This window comes from Manis pentadactyla, chromosome 1, assembly GCF_030020395.1.
Source record: "Manis pentadactyla isolate mManPen7 chromosome 1, mManPen7.hap1, whole genome shotgun sequence".
Classification (NCBI taxonomy): Eukaryota; Metazoa; Chordata; class Mammalia; order Pholidota; family Manidae; genus Manis; species Manis pentadactyla.
In genome coordinates this window covers 44079524-44105393 of record NC_080019.1, presented here as the reverse complement: position 1 = coordinate 44105393, position 25870 = coordinate 44079524, and the positions used below count along the sequence as shown (strand labels likewise).

General features: G+C 39.0%; 1 protein-coding gene across 3 annotated transcripts in view; it reads left to right on the top strand.

Moving 5' to 3' along the window:
- Nucleotides 1-25316, top strand: part of ABHD5 (abhydrolase domain containing 5, lysophosphatidic acid acyltransferase) — a 34614-nt gene extending 9298 nt beyond the window's left edge. Inside the window, exons 2-7 of one of the 3 annotated variants that reach the window (XM_036897149.2) lie at nt 983-1068; nt 5179-5551; nt 15388-15542; nt 17878-17989; nt 20520-20706; nt 21301-25316. In XM_036897149.2, coding sequence (XP_036753044.2) covers nt 983-1068; nt 5179-5551; nt 15388-15542; nt 17878-17989; nt 20520-20706; nt 21301-21390 — 1003 coding nt within the window. In that variant the 3' untranslated portion in view covers nt 21391-25316. The remainder of the gene's footprint in view (nt 1-982; nt 1069-5178; nt 5552-15387; nt 15543-17877; nt 17990-20519; nt 20707-21300) is intronic. The other 2 variants (XM_036897150.2, XM_036897151.2) reach the window with 2 other exon arrangements.
- Nucleotides 25317-25870: the final 554 nt, after the last annotated feature.

Here is a 25870-nt window from a genome sequence, read left to right as displayed (position 1 = left end):
CTTTATCCTGCAGGTAATGACAACTCATACATTTTAAGGAAAGTAGTCACCTGAGAAAAAAGGGTTTTGGAGTCGCTAGGTATTGAACTTAAGTCTCTGAATCCATTTTCTCATTCATCAGAAAGTCCTCATTTTAGATAGTACTGGTCATGTGCTGAGCCCTTGCTCACTGTCCGATGACTGCTGAAGCTCTGCCTTACCTCAGATTGTTACAATAAGGTCTGCTGCTGCCAGGCCAGAAGGTGAAGGCTCACCCTTTCCTTGATTAGCTAATAGCAAGGATGTCAGTGCCAGCCTCCCCTTGCCTTTCCTTACCTGTTAGTGCAGGCCTGCTTCCTTGTTCTCTTTGTTCCACTGTCTTCTGCCAGATGCCTGGGTCATTCTTTTTGTCTACCATTTGTTGGAACCTGAAGCTTTTCCATTAATGGTTAACCAGTTCACCCTAGGCAGATTGTACACAGACCAGCTTTTGTATTAGGGATATGTTACAACTCTTAACCATGAGAGTTGAAGTCTTTTTCAAATAACAATCTCATATTTTAAAAAGATTTTTTTCAACCCTCATAGCAGGTGCATTTTATACTTGTTGTGAACCTATCATTCAGCTGAACCTACTCATGGGTCTTTAACTTATTTCATGTCCACCTTCCTAAGACGCTGTCTTGCTATGGGGTTGTGGGAATGCCTTTTTTGTCTTTTCTTGTTCTGCATATTTTTAATCTCTGCTTGATTATTTGAAATCTGACTATCCATGAAGATAGGATAGATTTTGGTATCTGCTTGTAAACTCACAGGCTGAAGTTGAATATCTATCGCAATACCTTACCACAATGCTTTGTACTCTTAGGTGAATTTTGTCATACATAGAGAGCTCCACCATCACAGAGACATTAAGTTTCCTATTCTGCTTTTCTTCTCTGTGTATAACAGTAGTTGAGAAGAGCGCTAACTCACATATTTATATTTTGTTTTGATGTTCTAGGTCAGGATGGCTAACTAGTTGGCTTCCCACATGGTGCCCTACATCTACATCACACCTTAAAGAAGCTGAAGAGAAAATATTAAAATGTAAGATATTCTTCTTATAAGTTAACTGAGCTATTCGCTAAAGTGGGTCCAATATATTGCATTGCTCTGAAACTGGAGATAAGATTCTGTGGTGTGTTAATTGTTGGCAAAGAACTTTTTTCCTTTTCCACATCATCAGCAAGTACATAAATGTGGGGACACAGGGTTCTCAAACTTCTTGGGTCTCTGTTGTACTCTTAAATTATTAAGGACCCAAAGGAGCTTTGTTTATAGGTTATAGCTATCAATATTTACCATATTAGAAACTAAAACTGCATACTTTAAAATGCATTAATTTATTTAAAATGATAGTAATAAACCCATTACAGGTTAAAATAAATAACATGTTTTCTAAAAATAACTACTTTTCAAACAGAAATGTAGTGAGAAGAGTAGCATTTTTTACATTTGCATATCTCTTTAATATCTGGCCTAATATAAGGCAGTTGGATTCTCTTATCTGATTCTGTATCAGACTGTTGCTAGTCGCATATTATGTGATATCCAGAAAAAACTGCTGTATACTCATCAAACAATCAGATTAAAAAAGGCAAATAAAGACTTAGTGTTGTTAAGAAAATAGTATTAGCCTCATAGATCTCCTAAAAATGTCTCAGGGACTCCCCAGGGGTCCTCAGACTACACTTTGAGAACAGGCTCTAGGTGTTCCAGAATAGGTAGTCTTATATGGTGGAATAAGTATTGGACTAGAACAGGGTGACCTGATCTAGGCCCAGATCTGCAATTAGGTGGTTACAGAATCTTGGGCAAGGCACTTTTCTTAGTTACCCATTTCTTTCCTGTAAAATGAGGGGTGGGATGATCCTGAGAATTCCTAGTTCTGCATTTATAGCGGTGTGGAAACCTTTTCCTGTTTCCTATGAGCACTAAAATTTACCCAAACTTGTTCTGTAAGGGTATTCCCAGGTGTCTGTGGGTACACTTTTAAGCAATAGTGTTTATTATGCAATTTTGTTCTGCTGATAACATTTAGAGGAGTGGATTATGGGGTGCACTTCCCATACATGGTTACTGTGCATATGTGTGGACATGTTCTGCCTATGCCTGTTTTTCATCTCTTTACCAACAATGAATTTTCTTGCCTGTGCATTTCAGTGATTCAGGAGTAAGTGACCGTAACAGGTTATATCCATAGGAAGGGACAGTTAGCTATCTAAAGTGGATTTTTAGCAGAAAAATAAATTTCTACTCACTCTATACTTGGGTCATCTTCTTCTCTACAATGCTGGGAAAGTTACTGTAATTTTCTAAAATTAAAAAAAAATTTGTTAGGAGATAAAAATGGTTGCTAGATACTCAATTTATGAATTTAACAAACATAATGATTCCCTACTTCTAGGTTCTAGGGATTCAAATAGAAGTGAGAATTGGCCTCTGGTCCAATATCAGATATGAAAGCAAGTGACTGATTCAGTAGGGTGACCTCTGATAGAGGTTACAGATAGTTTTTATGGGAATACACAAACATGTATTCAAAATGCTGATGTGGGATTAAAGATGGCGGCATTGAGAGGTGAGACACAGGCTTCTTCCTAAAAAGGCATATAATACGAAAATGTAATTAATACAACTAACCCTGAGAGAGCAACAGGAAAGAGGACTGCACCAGACTGCATACACCTGGAGATAAGAGCAGACCTCACGGAACAGGGTAACATACCAAAGTGGTGGCCCGGCGGGACCCAAGCCCCTCTCCCACCCCAGCTCACTGGTGGGAGGAAGAGAAACTGAGCAGGGAGGGAGCGGAAGTCTGGGACTGCTGAATACCTAGCTCTGGAGATCTGCTCTGGGAGCACAAGTCTACATTTCATCATGCTTTCATCATATTCTCGTGATTACAGGGTTTGGAAGCTGGGACAGGTGGAGTTCCTGGGGAGACTGGGATTCTGACTGCTTGTGGAAAGCAGGGATCCATATCTGGCTGCTCTGGGACAAAAGCTTATACCTGTGTGCTTGGCCCACTGGTTCAGGCAGTGGAGGCAGGCATAGCATCCAGGAAGCAGGACTCTTTCCTCCCCTCCAGGCACCAATATCACTCCCCTGCGAACTCTGACATTGCTTCAGGGGCTGAGCAGCTCCAGAGAGTAGAGTTTCTGGACACTAGAGGGCGCCATATACAAATATGGAACGCCGAAGGAACCTGGTCTAGAGTAAAATTATTAATACAACTCCCAAGAAAGATTTAAATGACATGGACCTCGTGACTCTTCCTGAAAGGGAGTTCAAAGTAAAAATCATTAACATGCTAATGGAGGTACGGAAAGATATCCAAGAACTCAGGAATGAATTCTGGTTGGAGATCCAATTGTTGAAGAACACAATGGAGGGTATTAAAAGCAGGTTGGATGTGGTGGAGGAGATGATAAATGAAATAGAAACCAGAGAAGAGCAATACAAAGAAGCCTCAGCACAGAGAGAAAAAAGGATCTCTAAGAATGAAAGAATATTGAGAGAACTGTGTGACCAATCCAAACGGAACAATATTTGCATTATAGGGATACCAGAAGAAGAAGAGAAAGGGATAGAAAGTGTCTTTGAGGAGGTAATCACTGAAAACTTCCCCAATCTGGAGAAGGAGATGGTCTCTCAGGCCACAGAGATCCACAGATCTCCCAACACAAGGGACCCAAGGAGGACACCACCAAGACATATAGTAGTTAAAATGGCAAAGATCAAGGATAAAGACAGACTATTAAAAGCAGCCAGAGAGAGAAATAAGATCACATACAAAGGAAAGCCCATCAGGCTAACATCAGACTTCTCAGCAGAAACCTTACATGCCAGAAGGGAGTGGCATGATGTATTTAATGCCATGAAGCAGAGGGGCCTGGAACCAAGATTACTGTATCCGGCAAGATTATCATTTAAATTTGAAGGAGGGATTAAACATTTCCAGATAAGCAAAAGCTGAGAGAATTTATCTCCCACAAATCATCTCTACAGTCTATTTTGGAGGGACTGCTATAGATGGAAGTGTTCCTAAGGATTAATAGCTGTCACCAGAGGTAATAAAACCATAGTAAAGAAAGTAGAAAAAGGAGGAGAAAAAGAAAAGAACCTTTAGATCAAAATGCTGATGTGGTTTGGTTTGGCACTAATGTGGAGTTATCTCCCTTCCTAAACTGGTGGCATTTCCCTGGACCTGGAAGCACAGACTCTATTAATATTTTGAATGAATGCTGTGTTTCCTCTTTGCTGCCACTATCTGTAAGTAGAAAATCTGAGATACTTCTTCAGTTAAAGGGCAGAAACCTCTGGCACTATGGTGTTTGCCCACTGCAGATGAATATGCACAAATAATTAAGGGGTATATCTAAAATGTAGCCATTCAGTTGATAATTTAATGTAAGTGGATTTCAAATCAGCTTCATCTTTAGTCAATTTGGGTGGTGATTTAAAGTACTTAGTCCCACATAACTGAGGGCAATTAAGAGTTTTTACCTACAAAATTGTGATTATTTGCATTTTTTAGGGAGATTATTTTGGACTTGAATTCACATTACCTGATGCCTCTTGCTGAGGAGTTCCTACTATAACCTGTCACCTTTTTTCTAACTGATTTGAAATTTCAGTTATATGTTTAATATAGATACTGTAAGTCCTTCCCTAAATAATTCATTATTACTTTTAAGGGAAAATGTTTCTTTTGAGTCTTCAATCTTCAATGCTTAATCTTCAAGTATTAGACAGATTCAAGGTATTCTTATATTACTGTCTGCAAAGTTAAAGACCTCCAATGAACTCTGTGAAAAAGCTCCTCTCCAGCTCTAGGAGTGGAAGCCCTCATTTAATAGATATAGAATATAGAAAGAAGTCCAAAGAGCTGACGGGACTTGCCACAACACCATGGTCACAGATACTTAAGGCTTGTCTGGGATAGATCTTCCTCTTAGATGTAAAAGATGGTAATTAAGAATTAATTGCTTCAATAAAATACATACTTTTTTTAGGGATGACATAATAAAGGCTAAAATCATAAGAGTGGATATCAGATGGTTTTTGGATTATTAATTTCTAATTGCTCTGAGAATATTCCCCTTTTCGGAAGCAGTGAAGCTAAGTGGATCTTCTCTTTTATGTTTTCATTAGGTGTCCCCTGCACATACAAAAAAGAACCTGTTCGTATATCTAATGGAAATAAAATATGGACACTGAAGTTCTCTCATAATTTTGCAAATAAGACTCCTCTTGTTCTCCTCCATGGCTTTGGAGGAGGTCTTGGACTTTGGGCACTGAATTTTGGAGATCTTTGCACCAATAGACCTGTCTATGCTTTTGACCTGTTGGGCTTTGGGCGAAGTAGTAGACCGAGGTTTGACAGTGATGCAGAAGAAGTGGAGAATCAGTTTGTGGAATCCATTGAAGAGTGGAGATATGCCCTAGGATTGGACAAAATGATCTTACTTGGCCACAACCTAGGTGGGTTCTTGGCTGCTGCATACTCACTGAAATACCCATCAAGGTAAGTGAGGTGACAGAGAGAGGTACTCAAGTGCTAATCTCTAGTCCCATCGTTGGTGGTGTTGGTGTCTGAACCTTACAAGACAGATTCCCTTAAAGGAACCTATAGATCAAAAAACCACAACTGTTGGCCAATTTAGTAGCTGAAATAATGATGTCAGATTATCCTATTCACATGATAGACATTGGTAGAAGGCTTGAGGAAAGACTTTGTATTTGTTAAAATTAGAATGTATACAATTTAAGCCACAAGTAAAGAGTGTTGTGGTAGTGTTTATTGTTGTTAGTATTGTAAGACCTGTGGCTCTGGCATGCTTCTCCTAGTCTTTTCCAGGCTGTAATGAGAAACCAGAAGGTTAGAAAGTAGAAGACCTAGGTGCTAGTGCTGTCTTTATCTTTGACTTGGAGCAAATCAACTGAACCTCTCTCTAAGCTTTAGTTTCCTCATTTCAGACTACAGAAAATATATCTGCATAGTGCATTTTACAGGGTTTTTGATTATACTGTGTGCTAACCTTTATGTTGTAGAATTATTTTTCAGTCATTGATTAATGAGTGTTTACTTCAGAATCTTTGTAGTATCTCATCCTTACTTTACTTTATTTTCTTGTGTTGTTTCCTATTATTTATGTTTCTGCTCTGAGGGGAGATCACATTTGAGTGCTAAGAAAACAGAAGGCTCATACCTGTTTTGTTTATCTTTTGGAGAGAAAAAAGATCAGCATGTTTGTGTCGCCAGTGTATTTTTCCACTGGACTAATTTTTAAATAAAAAATCGCAACCAGCTTGGACATTGAGGTCTGTGAATGAGATCTAGGATGATGTTCGTTTTCAGAGTGCATGCATGTACCTGTGAAGCTGCCCCATTGCATAACTCCAGGTGTGCTGTAGGCACTGGATGTGCAGAACCCAGCCCTGGGTACCTGAGTTTTCTTCCTCTGGAGCAGCCAACTTTTTCTCTATAGATTCTTTAAACTTTGCCATTTATACTTGTTTCTTCTGGTGCCTTCATAGTTGTATGTGTGCTAGTTGTATTTGTGGGGAAAGTAAGAGAAAGAAGTAGATACTTTTTAGCATGAGATAACAGGGCTATTAATGGGGTTGGGCTTCCTTTGTTTCTTATCAGGTGTTTATTAGGTCTGTCTGTGGTGTTTATCCCTTGGAGATGTGACATTGAACTCTGTGGGCTAGACTCTGGTCATGAAACCCCTGAATCTTAGAACCCGGACCCTTCATGGCCATCTGCTCCAACAGTTGAGTTGTTGAGATTTTCCTTTGCAGGTGTGAAATATTCTCAAGAATAAGGGCTTCAGTAATTTAGAAGGGAATGGCCACTTTAAAGCCATCTACAAAAGAGAATAGCAACATATTTTGAATGACATGGTAGGCAGAACAACTATCTAAAACAAAGCCAGTGATCCCTGCATTGGACTGACTAAATTTTAGAAAATGATTTTTGAATGTTTGTGCCTAATGTTAGAAATAAAACTAAAGTACTATGTCAGGACCAAGAACCACTAAGTAGCAGATGAGTATAAGAACACATGAAATAATTATCATGTTTAAATTGGTTGATCCCTACCAGATATTGAGTGGAACTCTACAGAATGTATTAGATTATTCAAGCCTATGTTCTTCTGTGTAACAAGTTACTGAGCTCAAGTTAATTTACAAATAATGAAGTTCTTTGGATATTCAGATATCTCAAATCATGAATGAAATTCAGTTGAAACACTGTGCTTGGCACATAATAGGTGCCCAGTGTTAAATGAATGAAACAAGCAGGCCAGTAGACTGATATGGCAGCTTACATAAACAAACCAAAATCTAAGCCTGTAAATGCCTCATAGTTACGAAATTGAAACCTATGGACAACCGGTCACAAACGGCCAGCTAGGCTTTAAGCTATAGCCAGTGTAATAATTTTCTTTCTTTTTTCCCACACCTCCTCTGTATGTCTTCCCCTGGCTCCTGTTGGTGGAGTGCTACTAGCCACTTGCCATTCATTGGGTGGTGCCAGTTTCAAACCACTTTCTGCTCAACTAAACTTTTTAAATGTTTAAAATGTTTTAGTTCATCTTTCAACAGTATCAACTGTGCAAGTATGGAACTGCCTACTCTAAATGTCTCTTACCCAACTTGCACTTAATCTGATGACCTGTTTTTTATGGCTATTTTTTAGAACAGTTTTAGGTTTACAACAAAATTGAGAGGAAACTACATTTGCCATGTAATCTCTGCCCCTTCACTTTCATAGCCTCCCCCACAAATACCATTTTTATTTTACTGTCATGAAATTAAACCTTTGCATTTGATTTTGCAGGGGGAGGGGTGAGAGGAGGGAAAATGGGCCAGTAGAGACCAGGTGGGATTCAGTTCATCTCCTTTCCTCACTCTGCATCTTTTCTTCTCTCATTTTTTCTCCTGGTGGACTTTGAGGATGTTACTTTTTTCTTTACCTCCTCAGGTATAACAAATACAGTCTTTCTTTTTTTCTCTCCTAAGTAAAATAATAGTTCCTTAATTTCTATTGTTTCTATGCATGGAGGGAAAAAACAAAATGGCATTTTTTTACTTGTTGGGACTTAGTGTCCCAGTCCATAGCCATGTTTGTCCTTACCCTTAGTGGGCAGCTCCATTCCTTCTATTCTTTGTTTATTCTTATAGGACACTTTGAGGCTAGTTTAGGAAGGATTCTTATAATAGAGAAAAAAGAAAAACTGATCGATTTTTTTCATATTTTAGATATGTTAAGTCAGCCTGGGTTCTTCATCTCTATGTGCACCAGAATGCCCCTGTCCGTACAAGTTGCTTTATAACCTAACTGGTAGCAATAATCCCATGTTTTCCCCAGATTCTTGATACTGATTAAAAACTGCATATTCAGCAATTGTGTTACATTATATGAAAGTACCTGGATGATTCCTCCATTGAAATATTGGTGATAAATGGAATACTCTAACATGTTCCAGCAGGTTGTGTAAATAATGTTGAGTGACTTTGTGTGACTGTAAGGTTTACAGTGTATTCAGAGAAGAGACACAAATTAAATTACTATACAAGTAGCATGACAGCTGTGATGAGGGCTGTGAAGGGGAGATGGACAGTTCTGTGCCAACTCTTGATGAGAACTGGACTCAGTCTTGGGGCCCAATATAGTACCCTAAAGAAGTACAATTTGACCTGAGATTGAGGTCTCAAAGGGAAGTAGCAGGAGAGGATTCTAGGCAGCGGGGACAGAAATTGCTATGTGGACACCTGAGCCATTCTGGAAAGGCCACGTGGCTGGTGCGCAGAGAAGTTGTAATCGTACATTTCACCAAGTAGGAACACAACCCCTTTATTTCTTCCTCCAAAATGACCTTAGTTCATCTCACTTCTCATACTACAATGTATAATAATAGAGATGCCATCTGTAATTTCACTTGTTGATTAATGTGCTGTGTCACAAACAGTAAGGTCACCCACTCTGTGAGGTGTCTAGGGCTGCCATTCTGTGAAACCTTCATTGGGCAGTATCTGATCTCCTTAAGGTGGGAATGCAGGGCAAGTAGAGTAAACAGCACTGACAGCCAAAGATGCCGTCTCTCTTCTGTCATCTCTGTATGCTTTGCTTTCTCTCTTAATTTTTCTTTCCTTCTGGCCCTTGCTGCTCAGGACCCTATGCTATCTGTGTTTTATAGGTTTTTCCTGTAAAGTAAGGAAAAAGACACTATGGAAACTTTTATTAACTCAGAAGTTTTTTAGCAAAGAAATCCTTTCCAAATTATAATAGAATAGGTCACTAAAAGATTTTCAGATTTGACCTTTCGGCCTTGCCTGGCTCTGGTTCCTGACCATACACAGCTGGGCTGAGTGTTTTTATCAGTCCCTCTTGAAAGGAAAGACTGTTGTACTTGCCATGAAGTGAGAGGTATTAATTTTGTTGTTTTTTGGACATGCCCTATTTTCCCACAGTGGCTTGGATCCAGGGAGAAATACCTGGGGCTAACTTTATCTTGAGAATGCCTTATTGTGCATTGACTAGAGTTCTTTCTCGTCCTTTTCCTTGCTCCTCCTTTGTTCCATAAGCAGGTCCTGTAGATTCCCTTGTGCATTTTGGTTCTGGGTCTAATCATTTTCTATTATTTCTGGCAGGTAGCTGACTTTAAAACTTGTGAAAGTCAGGTTTACATACCCTCGTTAGCACTGAGACTCAGCTATTCCAATGTGTTGGAGCAGGTGTCACCCACTGCTTTGCTCTTTACTCTGTACCCTCCTCACCATCTTCAAACTCAGGACCTACTCAGGTGACTATCATGGAGAAGAATGCTTCATCATGTTTCATTCTTCATGGGGGTGGGTGTTCCTGCTCTACTGGTTCTTTGTTTTTCCTTTAGTTTGAGTCACTTTCTGATTCATGACAAAAGATGTCTGATAGGATGGCTCACATGTGCTGTCTGGCTACACCCACTCCTTAATCCTAGATGTGAGTTAACAGTCCCATCATGCCAGCCGCTGTAGAATGTTACAGATGGGGTCTGGATTGCTGTAATAGTTTAGATAGGCATTAAAACCAAATAACTGCTATCAAATGAGGAAATAATATTTTCTCTAAAAAAGGAGGTGAGAAGATAGCCTGGGAGCTTAGTCTGGTGCAAGGTTATAATCTGTGATCAGGCTTTCCTGAAGAATAGACTTTAAATTACTGCTCACGTGATTCTAGCCACTGTCTTCCCATGCTCCCTGTAGTAAATTCTTCTCTAGTAGTCGTCTTATTTTTGCTACTATAATTAGCTAACATTTGCTGGATGTTTATTATTTGATAGCCACTAGCCTAAGTGCTTTGCTCCATCCATTTCGTTTAAAATCTTGACAACCAAAAATAAGCAACAGTTATCTTATAAGGTCTTTTACATGTAGTGGAAGCAGATGATATATAACTCCAATTTAGACATTGTTGCATAGCTTTTAAAAAATTGTTTTCAAACATTTTTGACTATAACCCTAAGTAAGAATTATATATGTGTGTGTCTGAAACAAAAGTTGTGTGAAATGATAATGTGTCATATATTTTTCTATTCCAAATTAACAATTTTATTAAAAATCAGGCTGGCTGATCCTCTAAATGGATTTTACTACTCACTAATGAGTAATGACTTACAAGATTCAAATGTCATATAGGAGACCAGAAATAGTCCAGACTGGACTAACACCTGTGCTTATTCTCTGATTATACTTTGTAAGATTTGTATATCCTTATAAAAAAGGACTAAAAGGAAATGTGGGGAAACATAACACTCCAAACATTTACTGAGCATCTATCACATGCTAAGTACCATGCTAGGCTGAAGACACGATTGAACAACTGTTGGGGCACCTCACTCCCCTAAGAAAAGTCATCTGCTCTAGTATGTATATTTGCCATAATTTGTTAAACTGACACTTTTACCTGGGGGTGATATTTTAAAGATGGATGTTGAACAAGGCAAGCAAAACTAAGGCAAAACCTAGAGTATCTTGGCTAGAGATAGATGAGAATCTCTCCCTCAAGCTTTCCTTTGTCCTGCCCCTTCTTGGGTTGGTTGGTCAGCAAGAGCCTCTAGCAACCTGGGCAAGATCCTGTAACAAATCTGTACCAAAATTTAATCGTCTTTTAGGGTAGAGTGTGTTTTAATAAAGACTTCATTTTTTTCTGTTTAGGAGGTAAGTCAGTAGTGAATAATACTAGGTATTTCCAAACGTGAATCTTTGCTGTTTTCAACTAGGTGACTGTTCTGTTACTTGTACCCTGGCACTCTTCTGGCACTCCCCACCTCCCTCCAATCTCACTGGCTGGGATAGGAGGAATTCAGGAGGAAGTCAGAATGTCAGCGATAGTCTCTGCCATTAAAAAACAAAACAAAATGAACTCATTTCTAATCCTCTTCTCATACATTTCCTAGAAAATATCTCAAAACTTTTAAGCAGTGAAGGCACTCTAGTATATGGAAACCTCACATATTATATCTTTATACCAAGTTACATTCAACATATCTTTTCAGTGCTGTGAAATCTAGTGTATAGAGTTGGCAGGCCTAGTATTGATAAAAGGTAAGCTTAACCTTTACTAACATGTTTATCTTATGTTGCTTGGTCTGTTCTTAGACTGCCAAATGGCCTGTTGGCATCTGTTAGTATACTGGAGTCAGGAAATATGGGTTTAGCCCTAGTTCTACATTCTCTAGCTTTATTTCCTGGAGCAGGTCACATACTGCATCTCAGCTTCCTTCTCATCTGTGAGTGTTCTCTAAGGGCCCTTGGTGCTCTGTGCTCTGAAGCTTTCTGTTTGCGAAAATGCAGTCAAAGCAAAGGATTCATTACTAACTCATCCTTATTTGTGCTGGCAAAAATAATAAAACATTTTACACCAGGAATAATAGCTTTCTGTGCCTATGTTTCTTTACCTTTCGCTTTCAGTAGTGACTTAGGAAAGGGACTTCAGAATCATTGTCAGTTCATCTTTGGGAGATTTTTGCTGGCATTTGTTTGCTCTTCTGGTTACAGATGAGTATTGTCTAGTGTCAGGAGGCTCTTTGTGCTTTGTTTAGGATCTTTATGATGTATAATGCTGCAGCGCAGCCTCGTGGGACCACTGCTGAGAGTTGTGTTTTTCTTCAGCAGGAAGAGGTTTCATGAGATGGAAAAATTACAACTGTTAGTGATAGGAAATAATTTCAGTTGTACTGAAGATTTCCTGTCTTCTTTGTGAGGAAGAAAATTAGGAAAAGGATTGGCAGCAGAATCTAATGCCTGTATATCATGCAGGTATATTTTCAGCCCATATTATTACGTTATCCTTATGCTTGTGAAAAGTTCATTTAAAGTCCTTTTGAACCCACCTAATGTCCTATTGATAACTTTTAGAATGAATGGATCATAGGAGATAAGTGTCGTTGGTGCCTGAGTGCATTTTATGAGTGTAATATTAATCTTCAGTCATTTGTCAGCCTCGAGATACAGGGAACTATTGGATTTTTCTGTGTGGTCAGTGATCTGTGTCATCTGCCAGAGTGTAGCTTTACCACCACCACCAACAAATGCTATTTCTTAAGAACAGTCACACAAAGGGGGCATGGGAATGTGTATGGGGAAACCCCATAGGTGGAGGTTGGTCAGTGGGGTCCCTGTGTGAGTACTGTGTGGCCGAAAGGATCCCAGCACATCAGCCCTCCCCCCAGGAGGCCAAGGTGCAGCTGTTAAGTAGCTGGAGGTTGGTGAAGAGCTGTGTCTTCAAAGCAGTTCCATCCAGGAACTTCTAGCAGGTAATTGAAATAAGAGCAAAACTTCCACAGGGCACCTGCCATGAGGCTGGACAGTGGTTACTGCCCCATAAGTCACTTCCAAGCTGCAGTGTCTAGTTAGAGTAATGAGGTGATTTTTCTTTGTAAAAGGAGACTTAAGGAGTATGAAACTTGACTGTGAAAATCAATCTCAAGTGAACCTTGACTGTAGAGTGGTCACATGAATCTGCACAGATGATTTAAATTACAAAGAGCTAAATACACATACACACACACACACACACACACACGCACACGCACAAGTGCATGTAAAGTGGGGAAATCTGAACTTGGTGAATTACATAGAAAAAGTAGTCACACAGTTATGAACACTTTCACACATCTTTATTTTTTTATTTATTTATTTATTTAATAATTTTTTTATTAAGGTATCATTGATACCTTAATAAACCCTCTTACGAAGGTTTCACAAGAAAAACAATGTGGTTACCACATTTACCCATATTATCAAGTCCCCCCTCCATACCCCATTACAGTCACTGTCCATCAGTGTAGTTAGATGCCACAGAGTCACTACTTGTCTTCTCTGCGCAACACCCCATAACCTACCCCAACACCATGTGAACTAATCATAATGCCTCTCAATCCCCTCTCCCTCCCTCCCTATCCACCCTCTCCCACCCCTCCCTTTTGGTAACCGCTTGTCCCTTCTTGGGTTCTGTGAGTCCGCTGCTATTTTGTTCCTTTACTTCCACTTCATTGTTATACTCCACAAATGAGGAAAATCATTTGGTATTTGTCTTTCTCTGCCTGACTTATTTCACTGAGCATAATACCCTCCAGCTCCATCCATGTTGCTGCAAATGATAGGATTTGTTTCTTTCTTATGGCTGAATAGTATTCCATTGTGTATATGTACCACATCTTCTTTATCCATTCATTTACTGATGGACACCTAGGTTGTTTCTGTATCTTGGCTATTGTAAATGGTGCTGCAATAAGCATAGGGGTACATATGTCTTTTTGAATCTGAGATCTTGCTTTCTTTGGGTAAATTCCTAGGAGTGGAATTCCCGGGTCAAATGGTATTTCTGTTTTTAGTTTTTGGAGGAACCTCCATATTGCTTTCTACAATGGTTGAACTAATTTACATTCCCTCCAGCAGTGTAGGAGGGTTCCCCTTTCTTTGCATCCTCACCAGCATTTGTTGTTGCTTGTCTTTTGGATGTTCTCCATCCTAACTGGTGTGAGGTGATATCTCATTGTGGTTTTAATTTGCATTTCCCTGATAATTAGTGATGTGGAGCATCTTTTCATATGCCTGTTGGCCATATGAATTTCTTCTTTGGAGAATTGTCTGTTCATATCCTCCACCCATTTTTTAATCAGGTTATTTGCTTTTTGGATGTTGAGGCATGTGAGTTCTTTATATCTTTGGATGTTCACCCCTTGTCGGATACCTCATTTACAAATATATTCCCCTATACTGTAGGATGCCTTTTTGTTCTACTGTGGTGTCCTTTGCTGTACAGAAGCTTTTTAGCTTGATGTAGTCCATGTGTTCATTTTTGCTGTTGTTTCCCTTGCCCAAGGAGATGCTTTCAGGAAAGAGTTGCTCATGTTTATATTCAAGAGATTTTTGCCTGTGTTTTCTTCTAAGAGTTTTATGGTTTCATGACTTACATTCAGGTCTTTGATCCATTTCGAGTTTACTTTTGTGTATATAGGGTTAGACAATAATTCAGTTTCATTCTCCTGCATGTAGATGTCCAGTTTTGCCAACACCAGCTGTTGAAGAGGCTGTCATTTCCCCATTGTATGTCCATGGCTCCTTTATCGTATATTAATTGAACATATATGCTTGGGTTTATATCTGGGCTCTCTAGTCTGTTCCATTGGTCTGTGGGTCTGCTCTTGTGCCAGTACCAAATTGTCTTGATTACTGTGGCTTTGTAGTAGAGCTTGAAGTCAGGGAGCATAATCCCCCCAGCTTTATTCTTCCTTCTCAGGATTGCTTTGGCTATTTGGGGTCTTTTGGGGTTCCATATGAATTTTAGAACTATTTGTTCTAGTTCTTTAAGAATGCTGTTAGTATTTTGGTAGGGATTGGATTGAATCTGTTGATTGCTTTAGGCAGGATGGCCGTTTTGACAATATTAATTCTTCCTATCCATGAGCACAGGATGTGTTTCCATTTATTGGTATCTTCTTTAATTTCTCTCTTCAGCGTCTTATAGTTTTCAGGGTATAGGTCTTTCACTTCCTTGGTTAGGTTTATTCCTAGGTATTTTATTCTTTTTGATGCAGTTGTTTCACACATCTTTATTATCCACATTTAGATATAAAATGAAGCCCTCTTTCTATGATAAACCTCTCAAACCCTACTAAATCTCAGAAGTTTACACATAGTAAGAGCCCGGTATAAGCTGTTCAGCCATTAGTCTTTTAGTCTTCTCTTTAATGGGAAGGTTTTTGAAGGTGGTTTGTTCTACCTTTGTTTTGTAAGTTGTGTTAATTATTTAGAGTTCTTGGTTGAATTTGCCAAAAGAGCTTAAATATGTTTTTTCCTCAACAGGGTTAATCATCTCATTTTAGTGGAGCCTTGGGGTTTTCCTGAGCGACCAGACCTTGCTGATCAAGAAAGACCGATTCCAGTCTGGATCAGAGTCTTGGGAGCAGCACTGACTCCCTTTAACCCTCTAGCTGGCCTCAGGATTGCAGGGCCCTTTGGTGAGTGCTTGTGTCTGTATTCTAGGAGAGCAAAGTGCTTATAGATTTGCAGTAGAGAAGTATTTACTAATCACCATTGTTAATCAAAATCTTAAAAACAACAACAAAAAACTAAACCTTGCCTTTTCTCCTCTTTCTCTGTAAAGTACCAGTCTGTACATAAGGAAGAATGAGAGCAGTCTCTTCTCCTCAAAGAAGGGTTTTTATTTTGTAAACATTACCTGTATTAGCAGAGCCAAGAAGGCAGGAAGTTCTGAGGATGGGGTTAGTCAGCCCACAACGTGGGCAGAAGTGTAGCATGTTGCCCTGTTGGTGAGCATTAGAGGTATTTGGCCGGTTGATGATAACCAGCTTGCAGATCACAAAGCTGACATGATCAGCCATGGGGATAACAGGTACCATCGCACTTTCAGATAACTTTCTTGCCCCATAATGTCACAAAGATCTGGGGATGCCTGTTTTCTCTTTCCAGTCATATTTTGGAATACCAGAATATTAGTCGCTGATTTAAGTTCATTCGACTCTTATTAGCTCTGTCGTAGCACCAAATCCAAAGCACTTTCCTTCCCTCATTGCCCCTAATAGTGATGGATCTGGACCTCTTTCTTTCCTTCTTGTAACTTGTATCATTTAGGAATGCTTTTAGCTGCTAGTAACTGAATACCTAAGTGGTTTAAACCGTAAGGCTTTTATTACTTCCTTAACAAGCAGTCTGGAAGAAGGTGCTTCTAACATTTGTTCTGATAGCTAGCTCATTGGTGCTAGGGTTTGGGCCTGTGACTGTGACTCTCAGGACCCTTTTCTTCCTGTTGTTTGAAGGCTGCTATGACATGAAGCAGCATCTCACAAAGCAGCATCTAAGCAAGAAGAAAGGATAGCACGGAAAGTGGTCTTCTTTCCGCAATGCTCTTTGTTGGAGAAGAAAGCCTTCCTTGGAAGACCCCAATAGTCCTTCCTTATGTCTCCGCCTGCCCTAGTTCTTTTACCAAAAAAGAGAAAGTTTCTGTGACTGATCAGTCCTGATTTGTTCCCAGGAGCTGGCGTAAGGGGCTTGTTTTCCTGCACACATTACTGCTAGGTGGATGTACCAAAGTCAGGTTCTGTTAGGAAGAAATGAAGAAACATGGGAGTGGGAATAACTGCTGTGTAGGTGGACATATTCTGCATCCCTCTGCGCAGGCCTGGCCCCTCCTACCCTAGTGCCATTCCTTTGGGATAAGGAGAGCAGAGGTACTGCAAGAGTCAGAAGAGGACACAGGAATGGAATCTGTGACCACACACTACTCCATAGTGCTTTGTTAGATAGCCCTTCTCCCTGCTCCCAGTCTTTTCACCCCTCCCTCGTAGAGTCACTCCTTAGGTGCCTGGTCCCCTTTTGATGAACTCCTTAAGAGCATTTTTTTAGTCTGTATAGTCCTGAAATATAAATGTATTTTGCTCGATCAGTTATGCAAGTGGCCATTATGGGAAAAGTGAAGTATGCAAAGAAATTAGGAGACAATGATGGAGGAAGAAGGAAGCCTAGCAGGGAACCTGTCAAGCCATGCCCTCTGTCTGCATAATTGCCTGCATGTCGTGGTGATGGTGGTGGTAGAGGGGGATGGAGAGTATCAACTGCATCACAGAAATTCTTAACAGAGCTGTATAATTCCTTCTGGGATAGGAAGGAGGGCAGGTGAAGAACTAAGACCACGTTAGGATAAAGGACAGTGATATCAGAAAGGGAAATTGGCTGGTCCCTGGGTCCACAGAAGGGAAAACAGTGACCAGACAAAGGCTCCTGCTCCTCCTGCTCCTCCTCCTGTGGCCCTGCTCTGCCTCAGGAAGAGGCTGTGGGAGCCACCCTGGGTAGTGGTAGCAGGGAGTAGTGCTAGTATCCCAAGCAGAAACTCTGGATTTATTTCCCACACAAATATAATTCATTTGTATATATCCCAATATACTTCATTTGAATGTCAGTGTATTGTAATTGTGGGAGAAATGCAAGTTAGTAAGTTAATTTTATGTATGAGTTGCTCTGTTTACCTGCCATGTTTAATATAATTATTTTCCCACAAAAACAAGTCTTAGAAAACTAACTTACAGGTTTTTGAACTCTTAGGGGTCAGTATATGACATTCTTTAATTCTTACTTTAATCTTCCCTTAGGGATCTTGAGGAGAGCACTTCCAGAATTTGCTTTTTTCCATCTAAAATATATATTTGAATAATCTATATGTGTATGCACATAACACTCATTGTAGAAGCAAACACTAAAACTTTCTAATAGTGGTGTGTAAGTTAATTATAATTAAAACATATGTATAATTTAAAACATTCTTTTCCTATTAAATAGGTTTAAGTCTAGTGCAGCGTTTAAGGCCGGACTTCAAACGGAAGTATTCTTCAATGTTTGAAGATGATACTGTGACAGAATACATCTACCACTGTAATGTACAGACTCCGAGGTAAGGATTATTACTCTAAATCTACAGTGTTTATGTTGTAGACTTATCTTTTTTGAAAATATGTGAATAGTCTAGTAAATTTTTATCAATAAGTAAATGACTCAATTTAAAAGGACAAGTAGTCAAATGACTAACGTTTCTTAATTTACTCATCTTTTCATGGAGTAAGTACCATGTAAAACATTGTACTGGATTCTGAGGAGGGATTAAAAAACAAGACATTCTTTCTTCCCCTGAAATGCTTGTGGATGAGTTAAGGAAGTCATGGTCTTAGATATCTCTAGGAGGTGGCTGGAGTTGAGAGATAAAGAAGAATTTCAAATAAAGCACCATTCCAAAACTGAGTGTTCATGGTTTTATAAAAGAAAAAGGGGTTCTGGATTAAGCAAAAGTAAATGGTTTTCTGTACCATGGATCTTCTTAGAATCTTTTACTATGCCAAAGGGTATTAAATCTCCCCAGTCCATGGGAGATGCTGCACAGCATTTTTTAGTTACGTTAATGATTGCTCCCCCCTTTTACAGAGCAATTTAATGTCTCTGGACCAGCCTCAGAAACACTGCACAGTGGGAAAGGAGTAAGTGAGGGTTGGGAGGAGGGGAGAGAGGTTCTGCATGTATTCTGACAGTGATTAGGAGAAAGAGAGAGAGCACTCGCATGAGCGAGTAGCCAGGGGGAGCAAGAGGCCAAAACAAGGATGTCTTTATTTTTTAAAAATATAATTTACGGATGTTGGGTGCAGGGTGCTAATGGCAAAAACAACCTGAAGATAATGGGGAGCTGGGGAGCCCTGACAGTAAGAGCATGGAGTTGCCAGGGAGAGCGTCAGGAGCGGAGTAGGAGTGTGAGCTCCGGGTCTCATGCCTCTTCGTGTACCAGTCCATGTTGGGGCTTGTAGAAACTTGATTCCTGAGTCTGTCTCTTAGACTCTGATGCAGCAGTTCTGGGCTGCATCTTGAACAGATGCCTCTGACCATTCCAATACAGTTGGGCCATGGACCACTTTAAAACCTAGAAGTGGTACCTTATCCTTTTTAAGATTGAGACTTGGGCAAAAGGCTGAGAGGCAGTTGTAGAAACAACTCTCTCACTTTTTTTTTTCTCCTTCACTTTTGGCAGAAAATTTGTACATTTACTGAGGCCTGAAAGCTGGTGAGGTATAGCTGTAGCTTCAGCCTTTTTAAAGCAGGTTAAAGGAGAGGGAGGCAGGAGAGGTTTGACACCCTCCAGAGATTGATATTTTGTGTCTCACTAGGCAATGGGCCTAGTGAGATTAAGTCTGCAGATCAGGTCTGGCATATTAGGTCTGCAAACTTTATTGACGTGTTCCAACATCGTTTAGTGGCTGGTCCCAGGTACACATGTTTTCCTGCATGGTCTTAGTGTTCTATTTGTCACATATTCAGTTGCATGATTACATTTGTCCTAGTTTGTGGTCTTTCTTGTGGTGGAACTTAACTTTCTTACAAAAGACATTTGGAATTACACTGCAATGAAAGCAGAAATGACAGCAAAATGGGTCTATCTGGGAGTTTTCATAGTTCTTCATTCTTTTATTTGAGGCATTGAGGCAGTCAGGTGTGGCCCCAAGAGAAGACACAGGAGAGGCTCAAGGAAACAGTTCATTCTACTCACAGCACCTAGAGAGAGGGTCAGTAAATGCTACGAAGGGTCACAGAGGTAGCTCCAGACAATGGAAGACAGGCGTCTAGGCCAGAACCTTTGTTGGGTTCTTCAGGAAAGGCAGGGCAGGCAGGGCAAGCCATTCAGGATCCGTGAGGTGCCTGATTTTAGTGGGCTCTGAACAGTGGAGTGTGTCTGGTTGCCTGGTGCCTGGCCCTGGGGTGATAAGGCAGAGAACTGCTGCCTGCTGAGTTTTGTGGACCAGACAGAAGTGGCTTGGCTCCTGATTGGTTAGTTTGCGTATCAAAGGCCTGTTCCTGGTTCAGTCCTTTGTTACCCCTATGAATTTAACTCTGCCTCCTGGAGGCACAGTCTCTCCCCAGCCTGAAAGGTTTTTTAAGATGTCAAACATAATAATACACAGAAAATAAAAAGTATAAATAATACATAAAGCATACATAATCTTTATTTCTTCCTCTCTTGGTATCAGTTTTGCCATTGCAAGTTAAAAGCTGGCACCATGAACATGTTGAAAAGTTGCCTTCTGCATTTGAAATAAGAGTGAAAAAACATTTCAACTATCCCCACAGGAAATTTAATAATTTAATAATAGGGAGTTAGGGTTACGTATTTTGATTTAGAAGATAATATCTTTTAAAATATGAACTAAGAGTTTAGGGCATCCTTGTTTAACAAGAGTATGTACCTTTGTAGGATATATAAAGAAGTATATGTCTTCTGTGGGGTTTGTTCCTTATACTTGCTAGTAAATTATTTCAGTTTAAGCTGAGTTTTTTTTCTGAAATGAGGGAGAAAACTAAATATGAATGTGTTTTGATAGCAGTGGGAGGGCGAGGTACATATTCATCCCCAGAAGTTATACGTGACTCTCTTCTCTTTCTTCAAGTGGTGAGACAGCATTCAAAAATATGACTATTCCTTATGGATGGGCAAAAAGGCCAATGCTGCAGCGAATTGGTAAAATGCAGCCTGACATTCCAGTTTCAGTGATCTATGGCGCCCGATCCTGCATAGATGGCAGTTCTGGCACCAGCATCCAGTCATTGCGACCACATTCATATGTGAAGACTATAGTAAGTGTGTGGTTTATTTTTGGTTTTCAGTTGTAGGTGAAGCCTGTCCTATTATCTTTGCCTTTGATGAGATGTCAGGTCATCTTTGTGCTTTCCTGTCTGAGCTATAAGGTATACTGCAGACTCCATTAGAGACCTGATAACACTTGTGCCGGGAGCAGAGTTTGACCCATACAAATCTTCATGTCCAGATAGAGAATTGCTTCTCTGAGGGAACTTGTTGTCCCTAAAGCCACAGTATCTCCGAGGTGGGAGAGGCTGAAAGAGAGGGTCCGGTATAGTACTTTGACCAACTCCCATCGCAAAAGGCAGCACATTCTTATTTTGTACAGTTTATCTCCTGGCCCCATCATTAGTGGTCCATTGAAAATGTTTTTTTCATATACAATTTTAGTAAAGGTCAATAGATATTTCTCTTTATTCTCAGATCCTTTATTTGATAGAAACATATAATTGTTACTACAGATCTGTGTTGCATATTCCTTATGTTTTGTTTATATATGGCTGTTTTCCTTTTCATTGCTAAGTGCCTCTGCTTATGTCATTGTATTTTATTTTTACTCCCTGACCATCTCACTGCTTTCCCTTTCCCAGGCCATTCTTGGGGCAGGGCATTATGTATATGCAGATCAACCAGATGACTTCAACCAGAAAGTAAAGGAGATCTGTGACAGTGTGGACTGAGCACACGGAAGGTGATATCATGCTAGCTGATACGTGTCCTCAGCAGTGGTGCACAGCCTATGGTGAAGAGTGATAAATGGTCTTCTTGCCTGTACATTACACATGTTTTTTTATGAAGCACATTCAAACCAGTTAGTGCCTTCTAGAAGAATGGCTTTCCTTTCTTCTATACAAAATAGAAACACACAAGAGGCTCCGAATCTGACAGCTCTAATAAAATGTTGTTTGTCCTGCTACTGTACTGAAATATTGTAATTTTTCAACTGAAAGTATTTTCATTTCTATCTAATTCTGTTATGTCAAGCACTTTTTATACTGTAGTCTATATTGATTGCCAATTTTAAAAGGTGATTTCTGGGTCTATTATTTTATATACTATAAAGTTGCACTTTATTTTCTTTGCTTAAATATTTGCCATGTCTAATAACTGATATAGTTAATCAAAATTCAGTGTGTTTTTGTGTAAAAAATTTGTCATTTGTTTAGAATACTTCATTTTTAAATGGAGCAATGCAACAGCATTTTGGTTGAAAAGATGGGAGTCAATCACTAAAATAATTTTCCTCAGTTCTCTATTGAATGCTGCAAAGCCACATTCAGTATCTGAAATGTGATTCATCCTGACGTATCTTCAGCAACATCGTGCCTTGGAATCCTCTCTGTGTGATGTGACTCTGCACTTCCCCTCCCCCCTCCCACCAATTAATACTGTTACTCTCTATGAGCTGGCAAAAGAAACAGATTTCCTCACTGAGAAGATATTATGACTGTTACCTTCTAGTAAGCTAAATCATGTGTCTCATTAACATCTAACTCTTGTAGCTGGGTGCTAAAACTGGATTACATTTTTGCCACTTAAATATAAAAATAGGCAGTGCTACTGCGTCTCAGGGCACCAGAAATGAGCTAGCACTAGGGTTTGTTGGTTTTTTTTCTGAAGGGTTCGTGTTGATTAAATAACTTACATACTTGAAGATATATTATAAAAATTTTGTAAGGTTGATTGAACTATTTGATAGTAACTACCATCAAGTGTAGCACTTGCTTTTTTAAAACTAGGAAGCCTTTTTGAAACTGAAAAAGCTCCATGTGGTAACTGGCTGCTGAGAAGACCCTCTGAAAAAGAAAATTGAATAGAATCATCACTATCAAGGCATCCTTGCCTTATGTTTTGCTAACATTGCTTGTCTAGGAGAAAGGTGGTTATATAAATAAAAAGTGAACTTAGAACAGATAATGGTTTAATGGTTTTGACTGTTACATTTTTTTAGATGGTTTATTAGGAAATTTGTAGTTGTTAGGAAATGTAAGGTTCTATCACTATTGATTAACTGCCAGAAAGACTGAATGCTCTATTTTTAACTTTTTTTTTTCCCTACAAAGGAATAGGCAAATTATGCTAAAGTACAACAAATAGCTTCCCAAGAATTTGTCTCAATTGTCAGATCAACTAGGTCAGCGCAAAGGCAACATGAAAGCCAATACCTGTCATCAGGTTTCCCTGCCTCAGGGACAGAAGCGGCCTTTACTTCTGAGTTAGTGTCTTGGGTGTCCATATTCAAACTTATGCATCACAGATGATTTATTAATATTTTTGTACTTCTGTTTAACACAGTCTCGTCTTTCTTAATTATTCTTTGCTGGATGAATGACCATTTTCATTGTGCAGGAGGGTTTCTGTGCAGGATACTTGGTCTCATCCCTTGGAGGGAAGTTGCTAGATTCACTTAGGAAATGGGGTTTCTGGCCATAGATGTGCCAAGTGATTTAGGAAAAAGATGTATCCCAGTGTCAAGTGGAACTTATTTTCCTACCACTGACTTTGCTTCATTTGAAAAATATCATCATATTTCTTTTTAAAAGATAAATTTTAACTTGGCCTATAGTATACATAATTCTGTGAAAATGGAATTACCTAGCAGAGAAGGTCACAATCCTCAAATTTCTGAAAATACAGTAGGTGTTCAGTGTTTTCTTTAAAAAAATTATCTTACAGTATTTGATCTTTGCTAAATTATGCACTATATGATTTAACTTTATTTTACAGATTAAATTTTACTGTAATAGTCACCACAAGACAGCTGCTGTATACTTCCCTTTAGCATGGCCTAGCCTGTCTCTACTGGTTACTGTAGGACCATGGGTCCAGTGAGTGTTCAGGAGTGCTCGGCATTCTGAGGGATGGCTGCTCTGCAGTGCTGTGGCCTCCAGATGTGTCTTTACCTGTGTCCACCCATCCCTGAGTACGATTTCTGTTTTCTTCTAAAAAAAGTTTGCCTAGAGTTATTTTCAGAATATTATTTAGAAAAACTTTTGAAATATCTCTATTTATATATGTATTTTTTTATATCTGAAGGGCATATACTAGATCCCAATAAAATAAGAAGCATTTTCCTATATAATGGTATTGGAAAGAAGAAACAATAATAGCTAGAAGAACCCTAGAAAAGAGTGGTGGGCAAGGAGGGATAATCCTATTAGATATTATAACATACTACAAACAGTATGAAAGATAGTCCAGGAATTTAGTATACGGTAAAGGAATCATCTTATTAATGGAGGAAAAGACCTTAAAAACTGTTGAGAAAATATGGTTAACTATATGGAAGAAAATGAAATTGAATCGATTTTTCACACTGTATACAGGCATAGATAAAATCCAAATGGATCAGAGACCCAATTGTAAAAATGAAACCTTTTAAATAACAAAAAGAAAAGATAGGTGAATTCCTTTAAAATCTGAGAATGGGAAAAACTTTTCTTATGAGTGAAAATCCAGAAGTAATAAAAGAATAAGTTTATGTCTTAAACTGAAAATAAGAATTTTGGATGGCCATAACAAATAAAAAAATAAAAATAAACTGGCAAAAATATTTGCAACATTTATCACAAAAGGCAACTATAGTCCCAAAATATGAAGAATTTCTAAATTTTGAGAAGAACCTGAAAGAATGGGCCACAGGATATGAACAGGCAGTTCATAGAAAACAAAATGCAAATGGCCCTAAGTCATACAATGCACTCTTGTTGGTGAGACTGAAGAAACAGGCACTCTGAAAAGTGAAAAATTTTAAGGTTGGACAATTTGTTAATAACTAGCAAAATTAAGAGTTCATCCTTTAACCAGACAGTCTCACTTCTAAGGTTCTATCTGAGATGCACTGGCAAAATATGAAATGATGTATGCACAAAGATCTTCGGTATAGCACTATTTGTAACAGCTAAAGATTGGAAGCCACCCAAATCTCCATTGAGAGGGGATTGACAGAACAAGTGATGGTATGTCCATATGATGGAATACTGCACAGCTGTGAAAAGACAGGAGGACTATTTATACAATTCTGGAGTTATCTCCAGGGTAGAGGAAGTGAAAAACAGACTGTATGGTGTGCTACCTATTGTGTAAGAAAGGAGACAAAAGGAAAAAACAAAGACGCATTTGCTTTTTTTAAAAAATGCAATGGAAGGATTAGTTACACTAATAACTAAGAAATCAATTCCCTTGGCAGTGGCGGTGGGGAGCTGGACAGGGATGGCAACAGGATCTGTATTTTCCTTTATAATTTCTTACTTTGGGACCCTATCAGTGTTTTCTATAATTAAAAAACTCTTAAAACTAAAACAAACTTACCTGTCTACCAGGTTGGAGATATAACCACACATAGAAGAATTACTTAAGGTGACATTGGAGCCCAGCATTTTGTCTGCACTTCCCTAATGGCATACATCCTACAGACGGAAGAATCACAAAGAAACCTTAAACTGTGTTCAGTATTTTTATTTGTAGTACTGATACTGGTTTCATTTTGCAATTGTATGTATTTTTACACGATAGAGCAAATATTTATTACATCAATATGACAATAATGTCAAGATTTTCAGCATGAGAGAAAAGAGATACAAGAATAAAATCAAGCTTAAAGCCTTGTAATTGTATATTTCACTTGGCAATACAAACAAAATACTGTGATTTATTTTTCTCTTAAAAGCACATATTGTATAGCTTTGTTCACTGAAAAGACCTAGAGCTAATCACAACCCAGTAGTGAGGCCAACCCTTGCACCCAGACTGTCCCACTGACAGCAACAGGGAAAGGACAAAATGAAGCCGGGCTGTCTTATATCTGAAGCAAGGATGCAGGGTATGTTAAAAAGACCCAGGACCCAACTTGAAGAGGCACTCGTTTGCCAAAAATGGAACAATTTGAGCCTCAAAAATAACAGTGCATTGAAACATTTTATAAAAATCCATGAGGTCATAATGACAGTTAAAAGAATATGATGTGTGCGTGTGTGTGTGTGTGTGTGTGTGTGTAATGTTGCCTTTGGAAATTAGTGGGGCACTAACACCTTATTTGAAGATTGCTAATTGAAAAAATGAAGTACTTACCCTGACTTCCTTACATGCCAGGTTGACCTGATAAGAAAGCTGTTCACTTAAGAATCATAGCTAAATGCCAAAATATGGAAGGATTAAGAA